Raw genomic sequence first — 22,367 nt, forward strand, 5'->3', positions numbered from 1 at the left:
GTTCCTATTCTGATTGCTTTTCCTGATTAAAATTCCCAATTATAACTGGATTCTTTTTTTTCTAACCGGACTTCTAAATTCTCAATAGTAACCACAAGAATTTGGAATAACAAACAGAGAAAGCCTGCTTGCTTAATATGCGGGCAGAGCTACAAGTATTACAATAAGTACTTAAAAAGCAAAACAGGGTCATTAAGTAATGTTTGAACTGGATGAGTTGGTATGTTCCTGTAGTACCAAGACAGGACAGTTTGAGTTCCGGAGTTCAAGGCCATCCTAAGCAACACAGAAAGACCCTAAGCAACTTAGCAAGACCCTGTCTCAAAATAAAAAATTAAAAGAGCTGGGGACATAGCTCAGTGGTTAGGTACCTCTGGGTTCAATTCCTAGTACCAAAAAACAAACAAACAATGATAATGATCATGACAAATAAAGACTGAATAGGAGGAATGTCACCATCTGACAGCATCACAATAAAAACTGATTCAGGAAAGAACCAGTGGATACTAAAAGAAGCCAATGAAAGCATCTGTTTTCTTAGGTCAGCCTGTGTTGGTTGCAAAAAATATCTTTGCTATATTTTTATCTTGTTTGTTTCAGAACAAGATTGTCAATGAATCACCTCCATAGGTCCTTTTTATTTTTATTAATTAATCACAAAAAGAAAAAGTTATTTTGATGCTAGAAAAGTCTGGCAGACATCAACTTATTAACCAAATGGTCACAGTTAACATCACCAGTGTTACAGTTTAGATACGAGATGCCCCCCCAAAAGATCGTGTGTGAGGGCTGGGGCTGTGGCTTAGTGGTAGATGCTTGCTTAGCATGTGTGAGGCACTGGGTTTGATCTTCAGCACAACATAAAAATAAATAAATAAAGGTACTGTGTCCATCTACAACTGAAAAAAAAAATTTAAAGAAAAGCTCATGTGTGACCCAACAGATGTTTGAGGTCAGAAACCATACGTGCACTAAGTGTTTGATTGCCTTGCAAAACAAAGACCCCCTTAAATATATATATTTTTGGTTCAAATGACCAAAACCCCTGTTAATAAAAGAATCATAATCTTAAAAAAAAAAAAGAAAGAAAAGCTCATGTGTGTGAGACAAAGCAAGAAAGTTTAGAGGTAAAATGACTGGGTTATGAGAATTTTAATACAATCAGTGAATTAATTCCCTGATAGAGATGAACTGGGTGATAACTATAGGCAGGAAGGGTATGGCTGGAGGGGGCAGGTCCCTGGGGGTGCCCCTTTGGGGTTTATATTCTGTCCTTGTTGAGCAGAGTTCGCTCGCTCTCTGCTTCCTGGTGCCATGTCTGAGCTGCTTTCCTCCACCACACCGTTCTGCCATGATGTTCTGCCTCAGGCCCCAAGGAATGGAGTCGGCCATCTTTGAATTGAGACCTCTGAAACTGTGAGCCCCAAAAATAAACTTTTCTTCCTTAAAATTGTTCTCATCGGGCCTTTTGGTCATAGCAGTGAATGAGCTGACTAAAACAACCAGCGATGGGATTTTGACATCAAGTGCTTCTTGAGTGGGTGCCTTGAGAAGAACCTAACAGAACATCCACCACACTCCTGCCAAACGCACAGCCTGAAACCAATCACAAGGAAACATTAGACAAACCTAAACTGTCTCACAGCTGTCCTTCATCCTTCAAAACCAGCAAGGTCATGAAGAAAAAGAAAGACTGAAGAACCATCACAGGTTAAAACAAACAGAAGATCCAAGGTAACTAAACGCAACAGCTGAGGCAAGACTGCGGGAATAGGTTGCCATCAAGGACAGAACTGGGGTACTGGCAAAATCTGAACACAGACTACTGTAGATAAAGGATTAATGAAACTCCTCTCTTTCTGTGTGAGAATTTGACTCATAGTTCATGTTCTGGCTCCAAAACGTCAATAGCCATGCTGCCAGGCAATGGGCACATATGGCAAAAAATGACCTCTGATGGGCAGACAGCACCTGGAATAGAGGCCTGTGAACCTGTGGTGTCCATTCCATTGCTTGTGCCCCCACAGCCATGACTACTATGCCTTCTGGAGCTCCCTCTGTGACTGTTACACTGGGTAAATGAGGCTTCTAAGTAGGACAGCTGAGCCACCTGCAGGCTGCAGCTGTGTATCCAGGCCCTGAGCCATGCTCTGCCTCTGCTGCCAGGCTCCAGCTGAAGAAGAGGCCTGACACTTCTGGGGCTCCTGTCTTGGGCCCTTGTGAGTGTGTATGATGCAAATGTGCCTCAGGATGTCCCATGACTCAAAAGTTTAGCAAAGCCTGCATGATAAACACTGCAGAACAGTTATCAGCCATCAGTACATAATCAACATTAATTTTTTTTCATTCCTAATGTTGTATTTCTTGAGTATGCTAACCACACAGTGGCTATTTACACCCCCAAAATGCATGCTGAATAGTGACAGGTCATGAGAACCACTCCAGAATACTGTATAAAAGCCTGGTAGAACCAGTTTCCCCATAAAACTCCATCATTAATAAATAAAGTGATTAAAGTCTCTGGAAATTGTCCTAAAGGGCATACAGCATATCTTTTTATCGATTCCTGACTTTAGACTTTGAGTCTTCCTTTTGGCTTGGTCACAGTCTAGTTGGCACTACGGAGGATGGTGGAACCCTTAAGAGGTGTGGCCAAGTGAGAAGTCTTAAGTCACTGCTGGCCTGCCCTTGAAGGGGACTGGTGTATGCTGGTCTCTTCCTCTCTCTTTTCTTTTTCTTGTTCCCTTGCCACCAAGAGGTTACCAGCTTGCTCTACCACATCCTCCCACTATTACATACCATCTTACCATAGGACCAAAGCAAGAGGGCCAACTGACCATGGATGGAAACCTCCACAGCTGTGAACAAAAATAAACCTTTCCTCTTTTTTAAATTGATCATTTTAAGAATTTTGTTACAACAACAGAATGCTGAGTAACAAAACTGGTTGGGGCATTTAATTTGTATAATTTCAACTAACTGATGTCTGTTCATGGCCTTGCATATGATCTTTCAGAGAATATTCTATGTCCATTTGAGAAGGTGCATCTTGCTGTTATCAGATAAAGTGTTTTACAGAAGTCTGTTAGGTCTAGTTGGCTTATAGAGCTATTCAAGTCCTCTATTTCCTTATTAATCTAATAAAGGATAGCAATTTTACTATCCTTTATTGAAAGAAGGGCAGGAAGGTTCCCAACTATTATTGTTCAACTGCCTATTACTCTCTTCATGTCAGTTTTTGCTTTATGTATTTGGGGGCTCTATTGTTAGCTGCACGTGGTGTGTGTGTGTGTGTGTGTGTGTATAGTGCTGAAGATTGAATGCAGAGCCTCAGCAAGCACTCTACCATTAACTTTACCCTCAAAACTTCATGTATATTTTCAATTGATATGTCCTTCTGCAAGGATGATGTTATTATTATAAAATATCTTCCCTTTATCTCTAGTAACAATTTTTTTCTAAAGTCTGCTTTATCTGTTATTAGTATAGCCCCTCCAGCTTTCTTTTGTATATAAGTAGATATTCCTATTCACTACTTTAAATAACTGTTAACATATTTCATCCTACTACAGTATCCTGAAGCACACTTTGAATATTTACATAGTAATTTACTCAATGGCTTTTTAATGTTCTATATATAATTTTTAAAAGATAACAGGGACTTTAGAATTGAGGAAGTGATCACAATCTTTCCTCTTAGAGTCTATGTTTAAGGCAAGGAAGAGAAAAAAGTGTCTCCTTTTGTTGTGATGAACATGGTTTGGGCATGATTTCTTATAAAGTCATGGGGAGCAGCTACCTATGATTTCTTTTAAAGTCATGGGAGCAGATGACCTATAGTGACCCTCCTGCAATCAAAGGTGGCCCAAGGATATCAGTAGTCAGAGCAATGGGGCCCAGGACTCTCCCTTTTCACTTCCAAGGTTTTCTCAATGCCACTGATCATCATATAATACATGCTTTCAGTGGTTTGAAACTGACTATGTTACCAAAATGGGAAAAACCTGGAATATAAGGTACATAGGAATGAGGAAGTGACAGAATTTTGTTCTCTCTTTATCATAGGGTTCTGTTAAGTTCCAAGTATTACATGTTCTCCAACTCATGCTCCCAAGCAGGAACTTGGAGTTGTTGAAGTATAAAAGTTATTCAGGTCACCCTTACCTTTTAAGCCAATGTTAGGCTTAATTTTTTTTCTGCTTCCATAGATATTGAACTAGTCAGAATTTTGGGTCTAGATACCTGCTCCATAACCCAATATCTGCCTACACTCCTAGCTGTGTATCAAAGCACATAGTCCAGGAGGAACTCAGTCCAGCAGCAAGTCCTATGCTCTGTCCTGAAGGAAGAGCACAGAAGTGTGTACCAACCATATGGTGCCCAGCTTCCTCGCTGAGCTCATTGTCCTACATTCCCTCCTCTTTCTTCAACCAAGAGCTGCTGGGAGCCTGCACTCCCTATAATGCCCCCAAACCACTGGGATTCTTCACAGTTCTATTCTCACAGGTAATCATCCCTAAAAGCCCCTAGTCTTCAGCTGGCACTCTCAGGAGGTACCTGTTTAAGCCTCATCCGTATTTCTCATCTTTCCAGTTATCACCTGTCCTCTTTTACTCTTGAAGTCTCTGGTCTTAGCAAGAACAGGGAGAGAAGGAATTGAGAAAGGCTGGGGACCTTCTGTTTGTTTTCATATACTCACACCTCATATTGCACTCAGTCCCATCTAGGGTGGGCTACAGAGGTTAACAGTAGCAAAATTCTCAGGGCTTTTTCTCTCATTGGAAACCTTGGTTGCCAAATAAGAGTTGCATGGTTGTTTGTAACAGCTGAACTATAAAACAAAGAAGTATTTGTGCAAATACAAAAAGAGATTTAGGATGATAAAATCAACTGGAAGTGACACTGTACAGATGAGCTGTGGCTTCTAAGACCTACCATTTAGTTATAAATGTGTGTAACATATATTTAAAATACAGCTTTCTAGTGTAAAAATGCAGACAGTCATCTAATTTATGTATTTAATTACAGCGTGGAAATCATCCCCACTCGTGTATGCTCCTAACAGCAACAACAGAAGTCAATGCTAATAGTAAAGAGGAGTGGATCACTATGTCCTTTGAAATGAATGTCCTGACTTAAAAAATATGTAAAAAAGAGGGCAGGGGTTGTGGCACAGTGGTAGAGCACTCACCTAGCACATGCAAGGCACTGGGTTTGATCCTCTGCACCACATAAAAATAAGTAAATAAAATAAAGGTATTGTGTCCATCTACAACTAAAAAGATATTAAAAAACAAAAACATGGGGCTGGGGTTGCAGCTCAGTGATAGAGTGCTCACATAGCACATGCGAGGACTTGGATTTGATCCTCAGCACCACATAAAAATGAATTAATTAATTAAATGAAGGTATTATGTCCAACTACACCTAAAAAGTTAAATAAAATAAAAATTAAAAAAAAAAAAACAGGTCTGGGGATATAGCTCAGTTGGAAGAGTGCTTGCCTTGCATGCAAAAGGCCCTGGGTTCGATCTCTAGCACCATAAACAAACAAACAAACAAAACAAAACAAAAAAACAGATAAGACCAAATGTTGGAAAGAATATGGAGCAACTGAAACTGTTACAAATTGCTAATGAGTATAAAATGGTATAACTGTAGTGAGAAAATATTTAGCAGTTCCTTAAAATTTAATTGTATATCTACCTTATAATTTAGCATTATGACTCCAAGGTATTTAAATGAAAACATTAAGTCCAAAAGAGGGGCTGGGGTATAGCTCAGTGGTAAAGCATTTGCCTAGCATGTGAAGCCCAGGTTTCAATCCCCATGCCATAAAGTTAAAAATAAAAAGACACACACACATATATATATATATATATATATATATATATATATATATACATACATACATACATATACACACACACATGAATGCTCATTGCAGCTTTATTCAAATAGCAAAAATCTGGAAACAAAATATTCACCAAAAGGAGAATGGATAAGCAAACTGTGGCATATTCAAACAATGGAACACTACTTAGCAATTATGAGGAATTCACTACTAGTAGATAACACACACCATGATGAATCTTCAAACCACACTCAACAAGTAGACATCAGGGGATACATACTGTATGATTCAATTCATATGAATTTTGAGAATAAGTGAAACTGATTCAATATATGCAAATGGATATCAGAATAATGGATACCATAGCAGAGGGAAGACAGAATGGGAAAAGACACGAAGGCACTTTCTAGGGCTGTGGCAATGATCTACTTTACTGAGGTCTTGGTTGCAACTAAGTGTTCATTTTTCAAAGCTCATCAAATCATCCCTTTCAGATATGTGCAGCCTACTCTAGAGACTGAATCCAGGGCCTCACACATGCCAGACAAGCACTCTACCACTGATCTACACCCCAGCTCCAGTAGTTAAATTTCTTGATGACAATCTCACAGATACATACTCATCCCCACACTCATGCAAATGTATACATGTCAAACAAATTTCAATAAACTGGCTTAAAGATATAAATGTTTTTTTGGTAGTGCTGGGGACTGAACCCTGGGCCTTGTGCATGCAAGACAAGCCTCTACAAATGAGCTATATCCTCAGCCCATTAAAAAAAACTTTAATAAAAATTTTTTTAAATAAAAACATTAGTTGATGGATGTGGCTGTAGCTCAGTGTGGAGCACTTGCCTGGCATGTGTGAGGCACTGGGTTCAATCCTTAGCACTGCATAAAAATAGACAAAATAAAGGCATGCTGTCCATACACAACTATCAAAAAAAATTTTTTTTAATTAATTGAATTTCTGGATTAGCCCAAAGATGACAAACAACTAGTCACTTTAAGCTTCTCACAGTTTATATAAGACATGGCCTTTTGTGTTTCAAGTAAGAATTCAGCACATATTAATACATTCTCCTTACTATTCCTAATACCTCCAGAGATGCTTGGTGCAATAGTTGTATTCTGTTTCTTTACTCTATCCATCTACCAAATCTTCACTGAGAATCATCAATGAACAATCATCAGTGGATACAAAGACTCACAAGACATGGTATTTGCCCTCACAGGGCAACCCCATCCTCTTTGCCTTAACCACTGAAGAGTTTTCTGATTCCCTTTCCCCATCCCAGGGACAGAGGCTGTCCCACCCATCCCAAGGGCAGAGAAGCCAAAGTGGCAGATTCCCATTTCCATGACAAATAGATGTCAGGTATTTTACCTGGACTAGTGTGCTCTGTTGATGTGAATGGAATAATCTAGGATAAAGAGCTTACAATAATCATACTAGAAAGGACTATAGCAGAGAAAACTCAAAATGATGAAAAATATATTTTTACAGGCCTTTCTCAGGCAGTGCTGGCAAGAATGAAAATAGATATGATATTCTTAGAAATCAAATTGACCACGGCTATAGTTTAGAGCTTAAATATCCCCCAAATGCCTGTATGTTTAAAGGTGGTGAAGTCTTTAGGATATTGGGTTTAGAAGGAACTCTTTTAATATTTATTTTTTAAGTGAAGATGGACACAACATAATACCTTTATTTTTATATGGTGCTGAGGATCGGGTCTGTCCATGCTAGGGGAGCGCTCTACCGCTGAGCCACAATCCCAGCCCCAGTGGGAACTCTTCAGATCATTGATGGTATACCCTTGAGGAGACAATGGGATTCCTTTCCTCCTCTTTCACTTCCTGGCAATGAGGTAAACTAAACATAGGCCATAACTCTAAAACTGCAAGCCAAATAGAACTTTTCTCTATATAAGTTAGTTGTTTCAGGCAATTGTTAAAGTAATAGAAAATTGACTAACACAGCAATGTATCTGTATAGTTTATTAAAATATCATCACTTTTAAAATTCTATTTCCAGGGACCTATCCAAAAGAAATACTCAACACTCAAAAATTTTATATACAAGGATATTTATTATATTATAATAGCAAAAAAATGGGAAATACCCGTGCTCTACAAAAGGGAACAGTAACATTCATAACACCACTAGATGTGTTTTCAAAGAAAGTTTAAAAATGGGGAAGGGTGAGCCCATGACAAGACTACACACAACTACAGTACAGATACTGGCATATAGAGGATCCGTTCGTGTATCTTGTCTCATTTTAAGGTGCGTGACTTGGAGATGGATCACCCAGTTGTAATGTTTGTTTGAGTCTTACAAGATCCTGACTCTAAAAGATAAGCTGGGGAAAACTTATGAGATAATCACAGAAATGTAAACACTGGCATATAAGTTCATTAAGAAATTACCATGGGCTAGAGTTGTAGCTCAGTGGTAGGGCACTTGCCTAGCACGTGTGAAGCACTGGGTTCAATCCTCAGCACCACATAAAAACAAAATAAAAGTATTGTGTCCATTTACAACTAAAAATAGCTTTTAAAAAAGAAATTACTGTTAATTTTTAGATACACTAAAGGTACCATGGTTGTGTTTAACAAAGACAAGATACATACTGAAATATGTAGATGAAATGGGATTTTTTTCTTTTTTTTAAATCCACAGTGGTAGAATGCCTGCCTAGCATGAGCAAAGCCCTGGGTTCAATCCTTAGCACCAAAAAAAGAAAAAAAATTATTTGGGATGGGGTAGGAGTGATAGTGGGGTATAGACAAGATTGGTCAAGTTCAATGACTGCTAAAGTAGAGGGTATGCACATGGGATCCATTACACTTTTCTCTCTACTTCGTAAATGTTTAAGATTTTACATAATAAAAAAGGTGTCGGGGTGCTGGGGTTGTGGCTCATTGGTAGAGTGCACATCTAACACACGTGAGGCACTGGGTTCAATCCTCAGCACCACATAAAAATAAAATAAAGGTATTTTGTGTCCATCTACAACAAAAAATATATATTTAAAATTTTTTTAGTTGTACCTAAAACAATACCTTTATTTTATTTATTTATTTATTTATTTATTTATTTATTTTTGTGGTGCTGAGGATCGAACCCAGTGCCTCACACATACAAGGCAAGCGCTCTACCGCTGAGCTGCAAACCCACCCCCAACAAAAAAATATATTAAAAAAAAAACAACAACTATGTGGGGAGACTAGAGATTGTAGCTCAGTGGCTAAGTATAAGCTTAACATGCCTGAGGCCATGGACTTAATCCTGAGCACAACCAAAAAAAATTTTTTTAAATGATTTTAAGGAATATAAAGGAAATATATTTCTTACATGTCAGATGGGTGGTGTTTATTTTATATCTCTACTCAACATATTTGTTATGTTTTGTACACAACATTGTTTCACTGAAATTCAATTTTGAAATAAAGTATTTTTGATGTGATCAGAAACCAATGCAACTTAATTGAAAGAGTGGCTATTTTAAGGTGGAGTGATGAATACTTTTCACTTTCTTATTCATAGTTTTCTTTGCTTTCCAGATTTTAAACAGTAGTAGAATGCTTGCCTCAGCACCACATAAAAATAAATGAATAAAATAAAGGTATTGTGTCCATCTATAACTACAAAAAAAGAGAAAAAAGAAATGCTTGTCAAAAAATATGACTATTCCCAGGAACTGGCAATTCATGACACACTCTGCTAAATAATTATACAACATCAAAGCACTCTGATGGGGCAGAACAAGCGAGGTGAACCTTTGTCTCTGTGAGGGCTGAGTCTCCTCATACTGATCTAGGCAATGTCAGCCAGTTTACTCTCAAGGTTCCTAGCCTAGAAGTATCTGGGAGAATGGTACTGAGTATTTCCCTTGTGAAAGAGTGATCTTTTCCAGCCCCTTCTGGTTAAAACAGAAAAAGAATTGATTAATCATTGAGGGCTTAACTAAAGGACTGAGAAGTTAATTATATTATATGCATACTGTACTGTAACTACCTTTGGGGAGTTGCTGGGAATGGAACCCAGAGTGTAATGGAATAGGCAGAGAGAGACGAGAGAAGGAAGAATAAAAGAAAGATAGGTTAAGAAGGAAGGGGGTGCTGGGGATATAGCTCAGTTGGTAGAGTGCTTGCCTTGAATGCACAGGCCCTGGGTTCGATCTCCAGCACCAAAAACAAAAAAAAAAAAAAAAAAAGGAGGAAAAGAGAGGGAAGGAAAGAAGAAAGGAAAGAAGGAAGATCGATCATCCCAAATTAGGTTCAAATCCCTTTACCACCAGAGCCTGTGATCAGGCACACACTCCAGCCCTCAACTACCTCTTCTGTATCACACCTACTGCAATGTGTGTCCTTATACATTTGTATCTATGAGGAACCTGAACTGGCCCCAAGCAAGCCAAAAGAACATGGCAGACGCTGGGAGCGGTGGCACATACCTGTAATCCCAAAGCCTTGGAAGGCTGAGGCAGGAGGATCACAAGTCCAAAGCCAGCCTCAGCAACTTAGCAAGGCCCTAAGCAACGTTGTGAAACCCTGTCTCTAAATAAAATACTAAAAAGGGCTGGGAATTTGGTTCAATGGTTAAGCCCTCCTGGCTTTAATCCCTGGTTAAAAAAAAAAAAAAAAAAAAAGAATGTTGCAGAAATGGCATTCCAGGGATTAGTGCAGCCCTGGGAGGCGTGGTCAAGGGGAAGCTATCCACCCTGTCAGGGTTCCGACTGCCCTGAGACCACCTTGAGATAGGGAAGACCAAACAGCAAGGGCAAAGAGGCCATGTAGAGAAAGGGAGGTGGGAGGAAGGGAGGGAAGGGGCTCAGCAAGGCCCTGGCTTTCTGCTCTCCCAGACCTGTAAGTGAAGAAGACAGCCTATATGGTCAGTTCAAGCTCTGAGAGGAGTCTAGCCCCAGCCACTACAGGACTGTCACCACCTGAAAGACCCCAAGCAAGAGCTGGCAGCTGAGCCAGTCAGTCCCCGAACCATGTCAGAAGCACAAGGGTGGGACACCAGTCTTTACCACATAGCAGCCGTCTTTATCCTCACTTATGGAAATAGCATCAAGTAAAACAGTACAGGCTGGGGAGCCACTCAAGCCCTCCTGACACCCAATTCTCTCTGTATTCTTTATGCATGATCTTTTCTCAAGGATAGATAAAGACAACAGGGTTACAAATGTTCAGATCTGGCAGTAACTCTGGATTCTTTTACCCAATAGAGGCTACAGGTAAATGAGGTCAGCTCTGAGTAACCTGAAGACAACTCTGAAATCTCTTCATAACAAATGAGGTTTGATTTCATCCCCTTATGCAATGGTTACTCAGGGTTATTTAGACACCGTTAACAAATGTTTACCACGAGCCTCCCAGTGGACAGGACATGTGCCCTTCTGTAGAGGAGTTAAGATCCAGGGGGAATGCAAACAAGTGGACAAGCCATCATCCCACAGGTTCAGGAGACAGGAGCGGGCTGAAGACTGGTGCCACGGAAACACACAGAGAGGAAAACAGTTCCATCTGTCAGGGTCTGGAAAGGTCAAAGAAGCAGCAGAAACTAATTGCTGTCTGTCTCCCTCCTTGTGGGGGCAGGGGGGTTCTGCATGTCCCTAGCAGGAGTCTGTCTATATCAAGAGCAAGGGATTGACAGAAAAGGCAGCAAGAAAGCATGTGTCCATCCCAGGGCCAGGGATGCCCTCCTTCATGAAAGTGGGGAAGCCTTGGGGTCTAGAAGTGGGTACCTGGACCTCAGCTGCTACTTTAAGACAACTCATCTTCTAAGTGTCTCCACTGTGTAACTGCATTTTATTAGCACTGCTCCTCTCAGGGATGAGACCATGGAATCTGAAGAGGATCTTTCTTATTTTCATAAAATATACATAAAAGTTGCCATCTTAACCGTTTTTATGTGGATTGTCCAATGGTGTTAACAGCACTCCCACTTGCACAAGCATCACCACTACCTCTCACTAGAACTTTGTCATCCTACAAAACAGAAATGTGATCCCCCTTCAACACCAACTCTTCCTTTCCCACTTCCCCCAGCCCCCGGTAGCTCCCCTTCTACTTTCTGCTGTTCTATGAATTTACTACTGTGGGTACCTAATACAAGCAAAATCATACAGCGTTTGTCTTTTTGTGATGGGTTTACTTAACTGAGCATAAGGTTCCTGAGGTTCATGCATGTTGCAACATGTGCCACAATTTCCCTCTTTTAAAGGCTGAATGATATTCTCTTGTGGGTACAGATCATGTTTTGTTTATCTATCTGCTATAATTTGGATCTGGAATGTTACCCTAAGATCCAAGCATTGAAGGTTCCTTCCCCAGCCTATAGTGACCATCAGGAAATGGTAGAATCTTTAAGAGGTGAGGTCTAGGGGCTGGGGTTGTGGCTCAGTGGCAGAACTCTTGCCTCACACATATGAGGCACTGGGTTCGATCCTCAACACCACATAAAAATACATAAACAAAATAAAGATATTGTGTCTAAGTATAACTTAAAAATATTAAAAAGAAAGAGGTGGGGTCTAGTGGGAGGTCTTAAGTTATTGGGGGTGTGCCCCAAAGGGAACTGGGGGACCCTGTTCCCTTCCTTTCTCCCTCTTTCATCTCCTGGCTGCTATGAGGTGAACAGTTTCCTCTGCAACATATGCCCTCCATGATGTTCTGCCTCGCCACAGGCCCAAAGCAATGGTGCCAACCAACCATGGACTGAAACCTCTAAAACTAGGAGCCAAAATAAGCCTTTTCTTTTATTGTTTTTTTTTTTTTTAATACCAGGTGTCGCTACAATAATGGAAAACACACCATCAGTCAGTTGATGAAAACTTGAAGGACCATTCCCTTATTTTGGCTATTGTGATAATGCTGCTATGAACAAAGCAAATATCTCAAGTCTCTGCTTTTGCTTTCTTTGGGTAATCCAAGAAGTGAAGCTGCTGGATCATATGGTAATTCTAAATTTAATCTTTTTTTTTTTTTTTGAGGAACAAACATGCTATTTTCCACACCAGCTACATCATTTCACGTTCCCATTAGCAATACACAAGAGTTTCCATTTCTCCACATCGAAGCCAACACTTGTTTTACATCTTTTTACCAACAGCCATCTTAAGGGATGTGAGGTGGTTATTTCATCATGGTTTTGATGAAATGGATTTTTGTTTAAGGATAAGCTGATTCAGCCTGCTCTACAGCATTTTACCAAGTTAATTTTCTTTTCTTTTTTTTAAAGAGAGAGAAAGAGAGAGAGAGAGAATTTTTAATATTTATTTTTTTTTTTAGTTTTCAGCAGACACAACATCTTTGTATGTGGTGCTGAGGATCGAACCCGGGCCGCATGCATGCCAGGCGAGCATGCTACCGCTTGAGCCACATCCCCAGCCCCCAAGTTAATTTTCTAATTATTAAAAGACTCCAGCAAGTACCTGAGCACCCAACTTTGCCAAGGCTGTCTCCGGGAAGCTTGTTCCAGGACAGCCATTGACCCTTGTCCATCAGCTCTCTTGCATAGCCTGACAACCAGCCCCTCCTCCCAGCAACCAGCCTCTGCTCGCTATCATTATGAAAGTTATTAAAACCAAGATGATTGTTCTTGTCATACCCAGACAGAACTGGAGCCAGGAAGGGAGGGCTCATGCCTGCTTATATAAGATAAGTACCCTCTCAAGAACTTTCTAAAGCCCCACCATAGATTTTCTCTAGTTCTATACACACCCATCCATCTCATGCACTCCTTGCAGATTTCTGCAATGAAGTTTATCTTTAGCATTGTTTAAGACAACGTTTCGGACAAGATGCTCTGGATAGAACGCTTGCCAACAAGGGCACCTCAAACCCAACAAGCTATTGCCAATTCCTGTTTCAGGTCTCCAAAACCAACAAATTTTGTATCCATATATCATATGTAAAAGTTTCCCTTTTCACCTTTAAAAATTTCCCTTTGCCTCATCCTCTTTGAATTAACTCAGTTCACTATAGCATGTGTATTCCCATGAACTAATATTTCTAAATAAATACTGTTAATCTTTGAGATATTCTTTGGAGAATCTTTGTTATTTAGAATGTGTTATGCTTGGATCTTAAATGTCCCCCAAAAGCCCATATGTTAAAGAATTGGTCACCAGTCTTTGATGCTATTAGGAGGTGGTGGAATTTTTTAATATGTAGGGCCCAGTGGAAGGAAATTAGGTCATGGAAGCGTTTATGCTCTTGAAGGGAATATTGGGACCCTGGGCTTATCTTCTCTGTTCACTTCTTAGCCACCAGAAGTAAACAGACTTCCTTTGCCATGCACTTGCACTGCTATGATATACTGTGCCACCAAGGCCAAAAACAACCAGGCCAAACAACCAGGGACTAAAGCCTCTGAAACTGTGAGCCCAGATAAACTTTTTCCTTTAAGATGTTTATCTCAGGTATTATCCACAGCAACAGAAAGCTAACACAGATTGATAGTACAAATGCCTTCCCATCTAGTGGTTACTGGTTTCTCTTAGGGAAGCCCTGCTTCCATGGGGTTCCAAAACTGGACATTCTGTACAGCTGGCATTCCATAACCTCAGATTCTATACCCACAGAGTCAAACAACTGCAGGTGAAAAATATTCTTTAAAAAATAAGGTGGCCAAGCGTGGTGGCGCACGCCTATAATCCTAGTAGCTTGGGAGGCTGAGGCAGGAGGATTGAGAGTTCAAAGCCAGCCTCAGCAACTTAGCAAGGCTCTGAGCAACTCAGTGAGACCCCATCTCTAAATAAAATACAAAAAAGAGCTGGGGATGTGCCCCAGTGGTTAAGTGCCCCTTGGTTTAATCCCTGGCACCAAATAAGTAAATAAATAAATAAGGGGCCTGGGGTCTTAGCTCAGTATGCCTAGCATGCCCGACACCCTGAGTTCAATTCCCAGCATTGAACACATACAAACCTCCCTCTTTGTCATTATTCCCCTGAACAATACAGGGTAACAACTATTTACACAGTATTTACATTGTATTAGTTATTATAAGTCATCTATCATGATTTAAAGTATGCTGAAGGATTCTATAGGTTATATGCAATACTGTACCATTATAAAATGAGGGGTTTGAGCACCTGCAGATTTTGGTACCTGCGGGCATCCTAGAACCAAAGCCAGGAATACCTTGAAAGACAAATATACTGAATGACCTGGACCCGCACTCCCCTTGACCAGCTCCAGCTTGCTGACACGTCATTCAAAGACACAGCAAGGAAGCTAGATGGTCCCATCCTGAGCCTGTATTGCAGAGTGCACTCCCTTGTCTACCCAAGTTGCATTTGGTTGATTCACTGGGAAGGTCCTTAAAAAAGTAAGATTGAAAGCCAGTCACAATGGAAGTCAAGCCCCAAACCTTCCAACAGATGGACTACAACCAGAATTTGGCTCTCCTAAATCTGAGACTGTCTGGAAATGCCACCAACAGGCAATTCATTTAAGGTTTAAACTTTCAGTGAGACATAGCTTTTTACAGTGTAAGAAACCATAGGTCAGGTCTCCCTTCACCTATAACTTGATTCTCTATTTCTTGTGTTATCTCCTTTTTCCTACCTCCTTCTCCATTTCAGTTCTTTCCTAGTGGTCAACTCTGCTGCTTATTAGCAGATACAGAAAAGGGCCTTATGAAGAATAGATTTTGAAACTACTGTATCCTTAATACCTACAACAGTATCTGGCACATAATAGGAGCTTTGTAACTATCTGTTGAACAAGTCAAAGTAGACATATTGAAACAAGACTGTACGTCTGCCTTTTACCACCATGAGTAACCCGGTTAATGAAAATCAGTAGTAGTTGGTGGTAATTAGGGATGAATGAAATACTATATTTTCACTTTTATTAATTTAAAGACATAGTATATAGGGACAAATAAGAGTATCCATCATGTTTATGTTTTTTAATATGATGTTGGGGATCAAATCTAGGACCTCAAGTGTGGTAAGCCTGCTCTCTAGCACCAAGTCCCTCCCCTGTAACTCCCATGTTTTTTGTTGTTATTTGGTTGTTTGGTTGATTCATTTTTTTGAGGTCCTGGGGATCAAATCCATGGCCCTGTGCATACTAAGCAAGCTCTCTACCACTTAACTATATCCCAAGTTCCTATCATGATTATTTTTTTAAAGGTTTGTGTTTATTTTCTTATTCACCCTTAAACACATAAACTGAGCTGAGCTAACACATTCAGGTTAAGTTGATAATTGGTTTATTTAATTTGTTTTTACTAAAGTCTACATTCAGATTTCCTTTGTTTTCCCCTAATGTCACCACTAATTTGGTGGCATTTGTCCTGAGGTTTCTCCTGGCTGTGATAATTTCTCACATTTCATGACCTTGATCAGAAGACCAGGCAGGTATTCTGTAAGACATTATTCAGTTCAGGTTGGTGTGATTAGTGTCATTTGTTTCTCAGGGTTACTTTGGGATGGTGGGATCTTGGAGGATGTCACACAGGTGAAGTATCCTTCTTGTACCATCCTATCAAGGACATGTTATTTCTGAGTCACAGCAAACACCTTACCTAACACCTGTCAAATTGACAGGCACTCCCTGAAGAAAGTTTAGTTGCCAGATGTGTGAGTGTACTTTAGAATGGACACATCTGCATCCTTGGCACTCATTCTTGGTTTTATTTAGGTTTTACATGGAGACTGTAATGCTTTTGTTTGGAAGTTCACCTCCTTAAACAAATATCTGTGACTTAATATTTTCACTTGAGATTGTCAGGCCATTTATTTCCTTCCAAAGGTAATTCTGGCTCACCATCCAGAGCACTCAAAGTTTCACCTGTGTTCTGGAATCTGAACTATTAGTTACTTCCTCTCAAAACTATGGTCTGGCAACCAACTCCTTTCCAAAAGAACTCTTCATTCTAGTCTCAACAGATTACTAACAACCATAAGACTTTCTCACTCCCTTTAGAAACAATGTTCATTTTCTACTTCAAAGCATGCTATCTCCTGGTATTCAGTAAACTGTTTCATGCTTCTTTCCACACAGAGTAACTCAGAAGGAAGGACTCTGTTCCACCTTTTGCTTTCCTCACCAGTAAAGCTGGTATTTGGTGGCCTATCTGCCCAGTGGGCACACTTTTGGGTTTGTTTTCAAGTCTGCTTTTCCGTCACACTGAAGATCACATGTATTCAGGTGGTTCAAGGCTAAACCAGAGATGACTCAATCAAGGACTCCAGAGCAGAAGCCACTGGAAAGAAGAGACTTTTGTTTGACTCTGAAAACAGAGGCCTCTTTGGCCTGTCTAAACAGCCTGCTGGTCCATGGCACTCCTCTTACTTCTGCACTGGCGTCGCCACTGCAGAGCTGAAAATCTTCAGGTCTTGCCTTCCCAGGCACATCCCAGGCCGTGGACCATGGTAAAGGCAGGCCCTGATCTCCAACCACCTCGGGGATCATATAAAATCTCCCTGGTAGCGGGTGGGTGCGGGCCACCGGGAAGCTTGGACTCCAGCCAGGGCATGGTCAGTCGGCTGCAAGGCAGCAGGGGTGGGGGTGGGGGGTTAAAAGGGTCTGGTAACAAGAAGAGAAGTCATCCGGAGAACCCCTATAAAAGTGAACGAGGTCTCTCCGGTCGCTAGAAAAAGAAAGAAACGGTGGCGGCAGCAAAACTACAGAGTCTCCGTATGCACCTGTGATTGCCGGGCAGTTTAGCGAGCTGCAGGAGGACCTAGACGCTGTGGCGGAGGAGACGCTTCCCAGGTACCAACCCCACAGTAGGGCCGCGCCCATGCCCGCGCTTTGGGTGGGCGGGAGTCTCCAGCCCTCCCAGGCTCGCCTCCGGCTCAGGTGCAGAAGCCAGGCTGAGCCACCACCTGAACGCCGCCAAACTGCACGACCCCCACCCACGCCCGGCCGCGTTCCCCGCCCCCCTCCAACCCACAGCACGGCCCACAGCCCTCCCTACCTCGGCGTTTCGCGCGCACAATGCCCTTTTTTTGCAGCACAAACGTGGACCCGTTCACCAGGCTTGACACGACGGCCACGCCCAGGCCGAGCGACACCGCGGCGGGGCTCGGGCTGCGCGCCCCCTCCCCGGCCGCCGCCGCCGCTGCCGCCGCTGCAGTCCCCATTCCGCCCGCGCCTGCGCCTGCGCGCCGCGCCCAACGGGGCCGGGTTGCGGGGGGTGGGGGGGTACGGGGATCCGCGGCGGTCGGGGGCGGGGGTGACGAGGATCAGCGAAATTGGGCAGGGGCGGGGCCAAGGGTCCTCGGGCTCGGGCGGGAAACCCGCACTCTGTGGGAGGATGGAGTGGCGCAAGCCTAGAGCTAATTAAGTTGAAGATGGGGGGTTCTGTGGGCTGGGGGTGGGATAGGGAACCCTAGGCACAGCGGGGTTGGGCTAAGGGCTTAGGCTGCACGGAGGTTAAGAAGAGCGGGTGGGGCCGGAGTCCCGGAGTCTCGGGCGGGTGGGGGGGAAACAGGCTGGGTGGAAAGAGGAGAGAAAGGTGGATGGGAATGCAGTGAGGAGGGGGTTAAGAGACCGGGCTGTATGTGGGTGGCGGGGAGGTGAGGTTCCCAAGTTTGGGAAATAAAAATACAGGACGTCCAGTTAAGTTTGCATCTTCGATAAACAGCAAATAATTTGTTAAGAGTGTGTTCCATGCGGTATCTGGGACGGGAAGAGCGGCAGTGGAACGCAGCCCTCGCAAGCATCACTGCCCCCCAGACCTCCAGTTGGAGAGACACAAATGAGCTGTATAAACTCAAATGGGATCGCCCCACCCCAATGTGGTGAATTCCTTACTCTCTGAAGTCAGCTATTTTCACTTTGCAGCAGTGAGCTTGTGATCATACTGTTTAATTTTCTTCATTTAAATTTTTAAAAAGTTCATCGAAAATCTAGATAACTTAGAAAATAGGAAAAGTTATTTTAAACTTACTCAGTCCACAACACTCACGTAATTATTACTTTAGGTGTTTTCCCACACGCATACATACTTTTACACGATGCAACACACAAAATTTCTCTTCTATTTAATATTATAATCAAGTTTTCATATTGCTACATAATTATGATTGTTTTAATGATGGCATGATTTCCATAAATGAATTAATCTGTCTAATCAGATATTGTTGGTTGGTAGGTTTTCTACTTCTATTATAAATACTATAATGAGCATCTTTTTAAATTTTTAAAGTACCAGGTTAAAGAATCTAAACCTTTTTTGCAACTCTATGGCATTGTTTTGTGAAGCAATATAAAATCATACTGTTTATGAAAACTTTTATACTGAATGAATGTATCCATTAGTTGTTTTTTCCCCCTTTAATAATGTTTTATTTGGAGACAAGAGTCTTGCTAAATTGGCCATGATGGTCTCAAACTTAATGCTCCTGCCTCAGCCTCCAGAGTCACTGGAATTATAAGTATGCACCATGGTGCCCAGTTCATTGCTTCTTTTTTAAAATTTTGATAATATATAAGTAAAACCAAATTTGCCATTTTAACCATTTTTAAATGTACAGTTCAGTGGCATTAGTTATATCACATTGTTCTGTAACCACCTCTAACCTCTTTCAAAATTTTTCCATCACCCCCAAACACAAACTCTGTAGGACTCACTCCCAAGGCCCCTTCACCCTAGTCCAAGGTAATAATGTCTAATCTTCTGTCTCTACAAATTTGCCTGTTGTTGGCATTCCATGTAAGTGGAGTCATAGGACAATTTGTGACTGGCTTATTTCACTTAGCTTATTTCAGGATTCATTCATGTTGTAGCATGTATCAGAATTTCATTCTCCTTTATGATTAATGTTCCATCATATGAATATGCAACATTTTGTTTATTCATTCATCTGTTAATGTATTTGTGTTGCTTCCACCTTTTGCCTATTATAAATAATGCTGCAATGGACATTGGAATGAAAGTAAGTTTGAGTCTTTATTTAAATTCTGTTGGGTATATATACCTAGAAGTAGAATTGCTGAGTCATATGATAATCCTATGTTTAGATTTGACAAACTGCCAAACTCTTCCACAGCAGCTGCACTATTTTACATCCCCACTAGCAAGGTAGAGGGTGCCAATTTATCCACATTCTCACCGAAACTTATTGTTCTCTGGTTTAAAAAGAAAAATTGTCATCCTAGTAGGCTATTTAAAGTAGGTATGAAGAAGTTGCTTATTCTGTCACCCCCACCCCTGCAATGCTGGGTATCAAACTTAGAGTCTTTCTCATGCAAGGCAAATGTTCTGCCTTTGAGGTACAGCTTCAGCCCCTGCTTATTCTTAGCCTCCTCCATTTTAGTACTGGGGATTGAATCCAGGGGTGCTTACCACTGGACTACATCCCCAGACCTTTTTTATTTTTATTTTGAGGCAGAGTCTTGCTAGGTTGCTAGGGCCCCACTAAATTGATGAGGGTGGACTTGTACTTGAAATCCTCCTGCCTTGGCCTCCCAGGTCTCTGGGATTATAGGTGTGTGCACCACTGTTCCTGACTTTGCTTATTCTTTTAAAATATACTTTTCAATATAGTGTTTCATATATATATATATATATATATATATATATATATATATATATATATATTATATATATTTATTTTTTAGTTATAGGTGGACACGTCTTTATTTTTACTTTATGTGGTGCTGAGGATTGAACCCAGCATCTCATGCATGCCAGGTGAGTGCTCTACGCTGAGCCCCAGTCCCATAAATAGTATTTCTTAGTAAACAATAACTTCTATTACTAATTCAAGAGAAGAAGTGAAAGCAGCAGCAACAGCACTGCCAAAATAATAAAATTATTTAATTTACTAATTACTGCTAATGCAGAAAAACTGACTTCAACACTTTTGGCAAAAAGACACATGCCCATTATATTTATTTGTTTATTTATTTTTTTGGTACATTCAACCAGAAAGCAATACCTGCATCCCCCTACTATTACTTTTTTTTTTTTGCTGGAAAATTTTTAATTTTTATTTGGTCCAATGCTTGTGAGGGGTTCCATGGTGGTTAAAAGCTGCCTAGGTGTTAGAGGGAGAGACTCAGGCCAAAGCCCTGATGCCAGGAGATACAAAGGAGCTCCACCAAGGGCCACTGCGCTCTGGGACCTCTAGTAGTGCTCGAGAGTGAATCTTTCAGAGATACCCCTCCAGGCCAGCCTGGGGGTTCGCCAGAGATTAGTCAAGTGGTCCCCCATCTTCTTGATGAGCTTCACTTCTTCATCAAGGAAGCGTTCTCTGGAAAGTCATGGAGATGTGGGTCTGTACATGTAGAACCTAAGGCATAAAGATCCAAAATGGCTTGGTTCAGGTTCTTTTCCAGGGCTAAGGCAGCTTCTGTGGCATTCAAGGTATTTCCCCACTCATCTTGAGAAGGTTTCTGAACATCCTGAAATAACTTTTCCTCAGCCAGCTCATGGAAGAAGTGGCCCACACTCTCCAGAGCCCACCTCATCACGGTGGAAATAGTAACCCAGAAAGAGGTAGGTATAGGAGGTACACAGATGCAAATTGACCAGCTGATTGACAGCAGCCTCCACCTGGAATAATTCTGATGAATCTGGGAGGTGGAATAATGGTGGAATAATTCTGATGATCTGGGAGGTCATGACTGGTCGTCAAGAAGGAGCTAACCACAAAAAATAGAGTTGGCTGGTCCTGGGAGCAGGAGATGGGTGAGAAGATGGTCCCAGAAATTGCAAATGGAGATCAGATTGGAAGGCTGTTGGAAGCTGGGAGAAAAGGTCTATTCCATCTAAACACTGTTGAAGCAAGAGACAGATCTGTGGGAGCTCTAGGTGTGTTGGTTCCCATTATTTCTTAATTCAATAAATTTAATGAATGTCAAAACAAAAACAAAAACAACTATAACATCACCCCAGTTCCATTACCCCAAAATAACTTCTATTAAGAAATCCACTCAGACATTTTTCCATGTGTGTATCTGGTAAAAGGATAGACATATTTTATCAAATGGAAAGGCACAAACAGTATGTTAGTTAGAAAGATTAAACTTTATTGTATGGGCTGGAATGTAGCTAGCTCAGTGGTAAAGCATTTGCCTAGCATGTGCCAAGCCCTGGATTCCATCCTCAGCACCACGAAGACAAATCAAATGAACAACAACAACAAAAAACCCTTATCTGAATTTTTTTTAATGTTTAAATGTATATTTTTATTACATATATTTATATATTTTTATTATAATATATTACATAGCTATTAACAGGTGACAACTTTACTGGAAAACAATTGGCAACACATTATCAGTTCACTTAACTGGACTCTACCTAGTTTTTAGATTTATTAGCACTCAGAAAGCTCTCTACAAAGTACACTGGCAGGGTCTCTCTACATTCTGAACCCCTGATGCTTCTTTAGGATGCTTCTCTCAAATTCACCGAAGCACTACTGTTTTGTCAAAGGAATTTGTTTTCCCTAAACTTAACTCATTTTAGTTTTGTTCATTATTGTTATTAATAAATTAAAAATTAGTAATACATCACAATTTATGTTATA

General features: G+C 41.0%; 1 protein-coding gene across 1 annotated transcript in view; it reads right to left on the reverse strand.

Moving 5' to 3' along the window:
- The window catches only part of Nipa1 (NIPA magnesium transporter 1), a 40,351-nt gene extending 22,382 nt beyond the window's left edge, over positions 1 to 17,969 (reverse strand). The window contains exon 1 of the mRNA XM_027923279.2: positions 17,804 to 17,969. Coding sequence (XP_027779080.1) covers positions 17,804 to 17,969 — 166 coding nt within the window. The remainder of the gene's footprint in view (positions 1 to 17,803) is intronic.
- Positions 17,970 to 22,367: the final 4,398 nt, after the last annotated feature.

This window comes from Marmota flaviventris, chromosome 2 (assembly GCF_047511675.1).
Source record: "Marmota flaviventris isolate mMarFla1 chromosome 2, mMarFla1.hap1, whole genome shotgun sequence".
NCBI classification, from domain to species: Eukaryota; Metazoa; Chordata; class Mammalia; order Rodentia; family Sciuridae; genus Marmota; species Marmota flaviventris.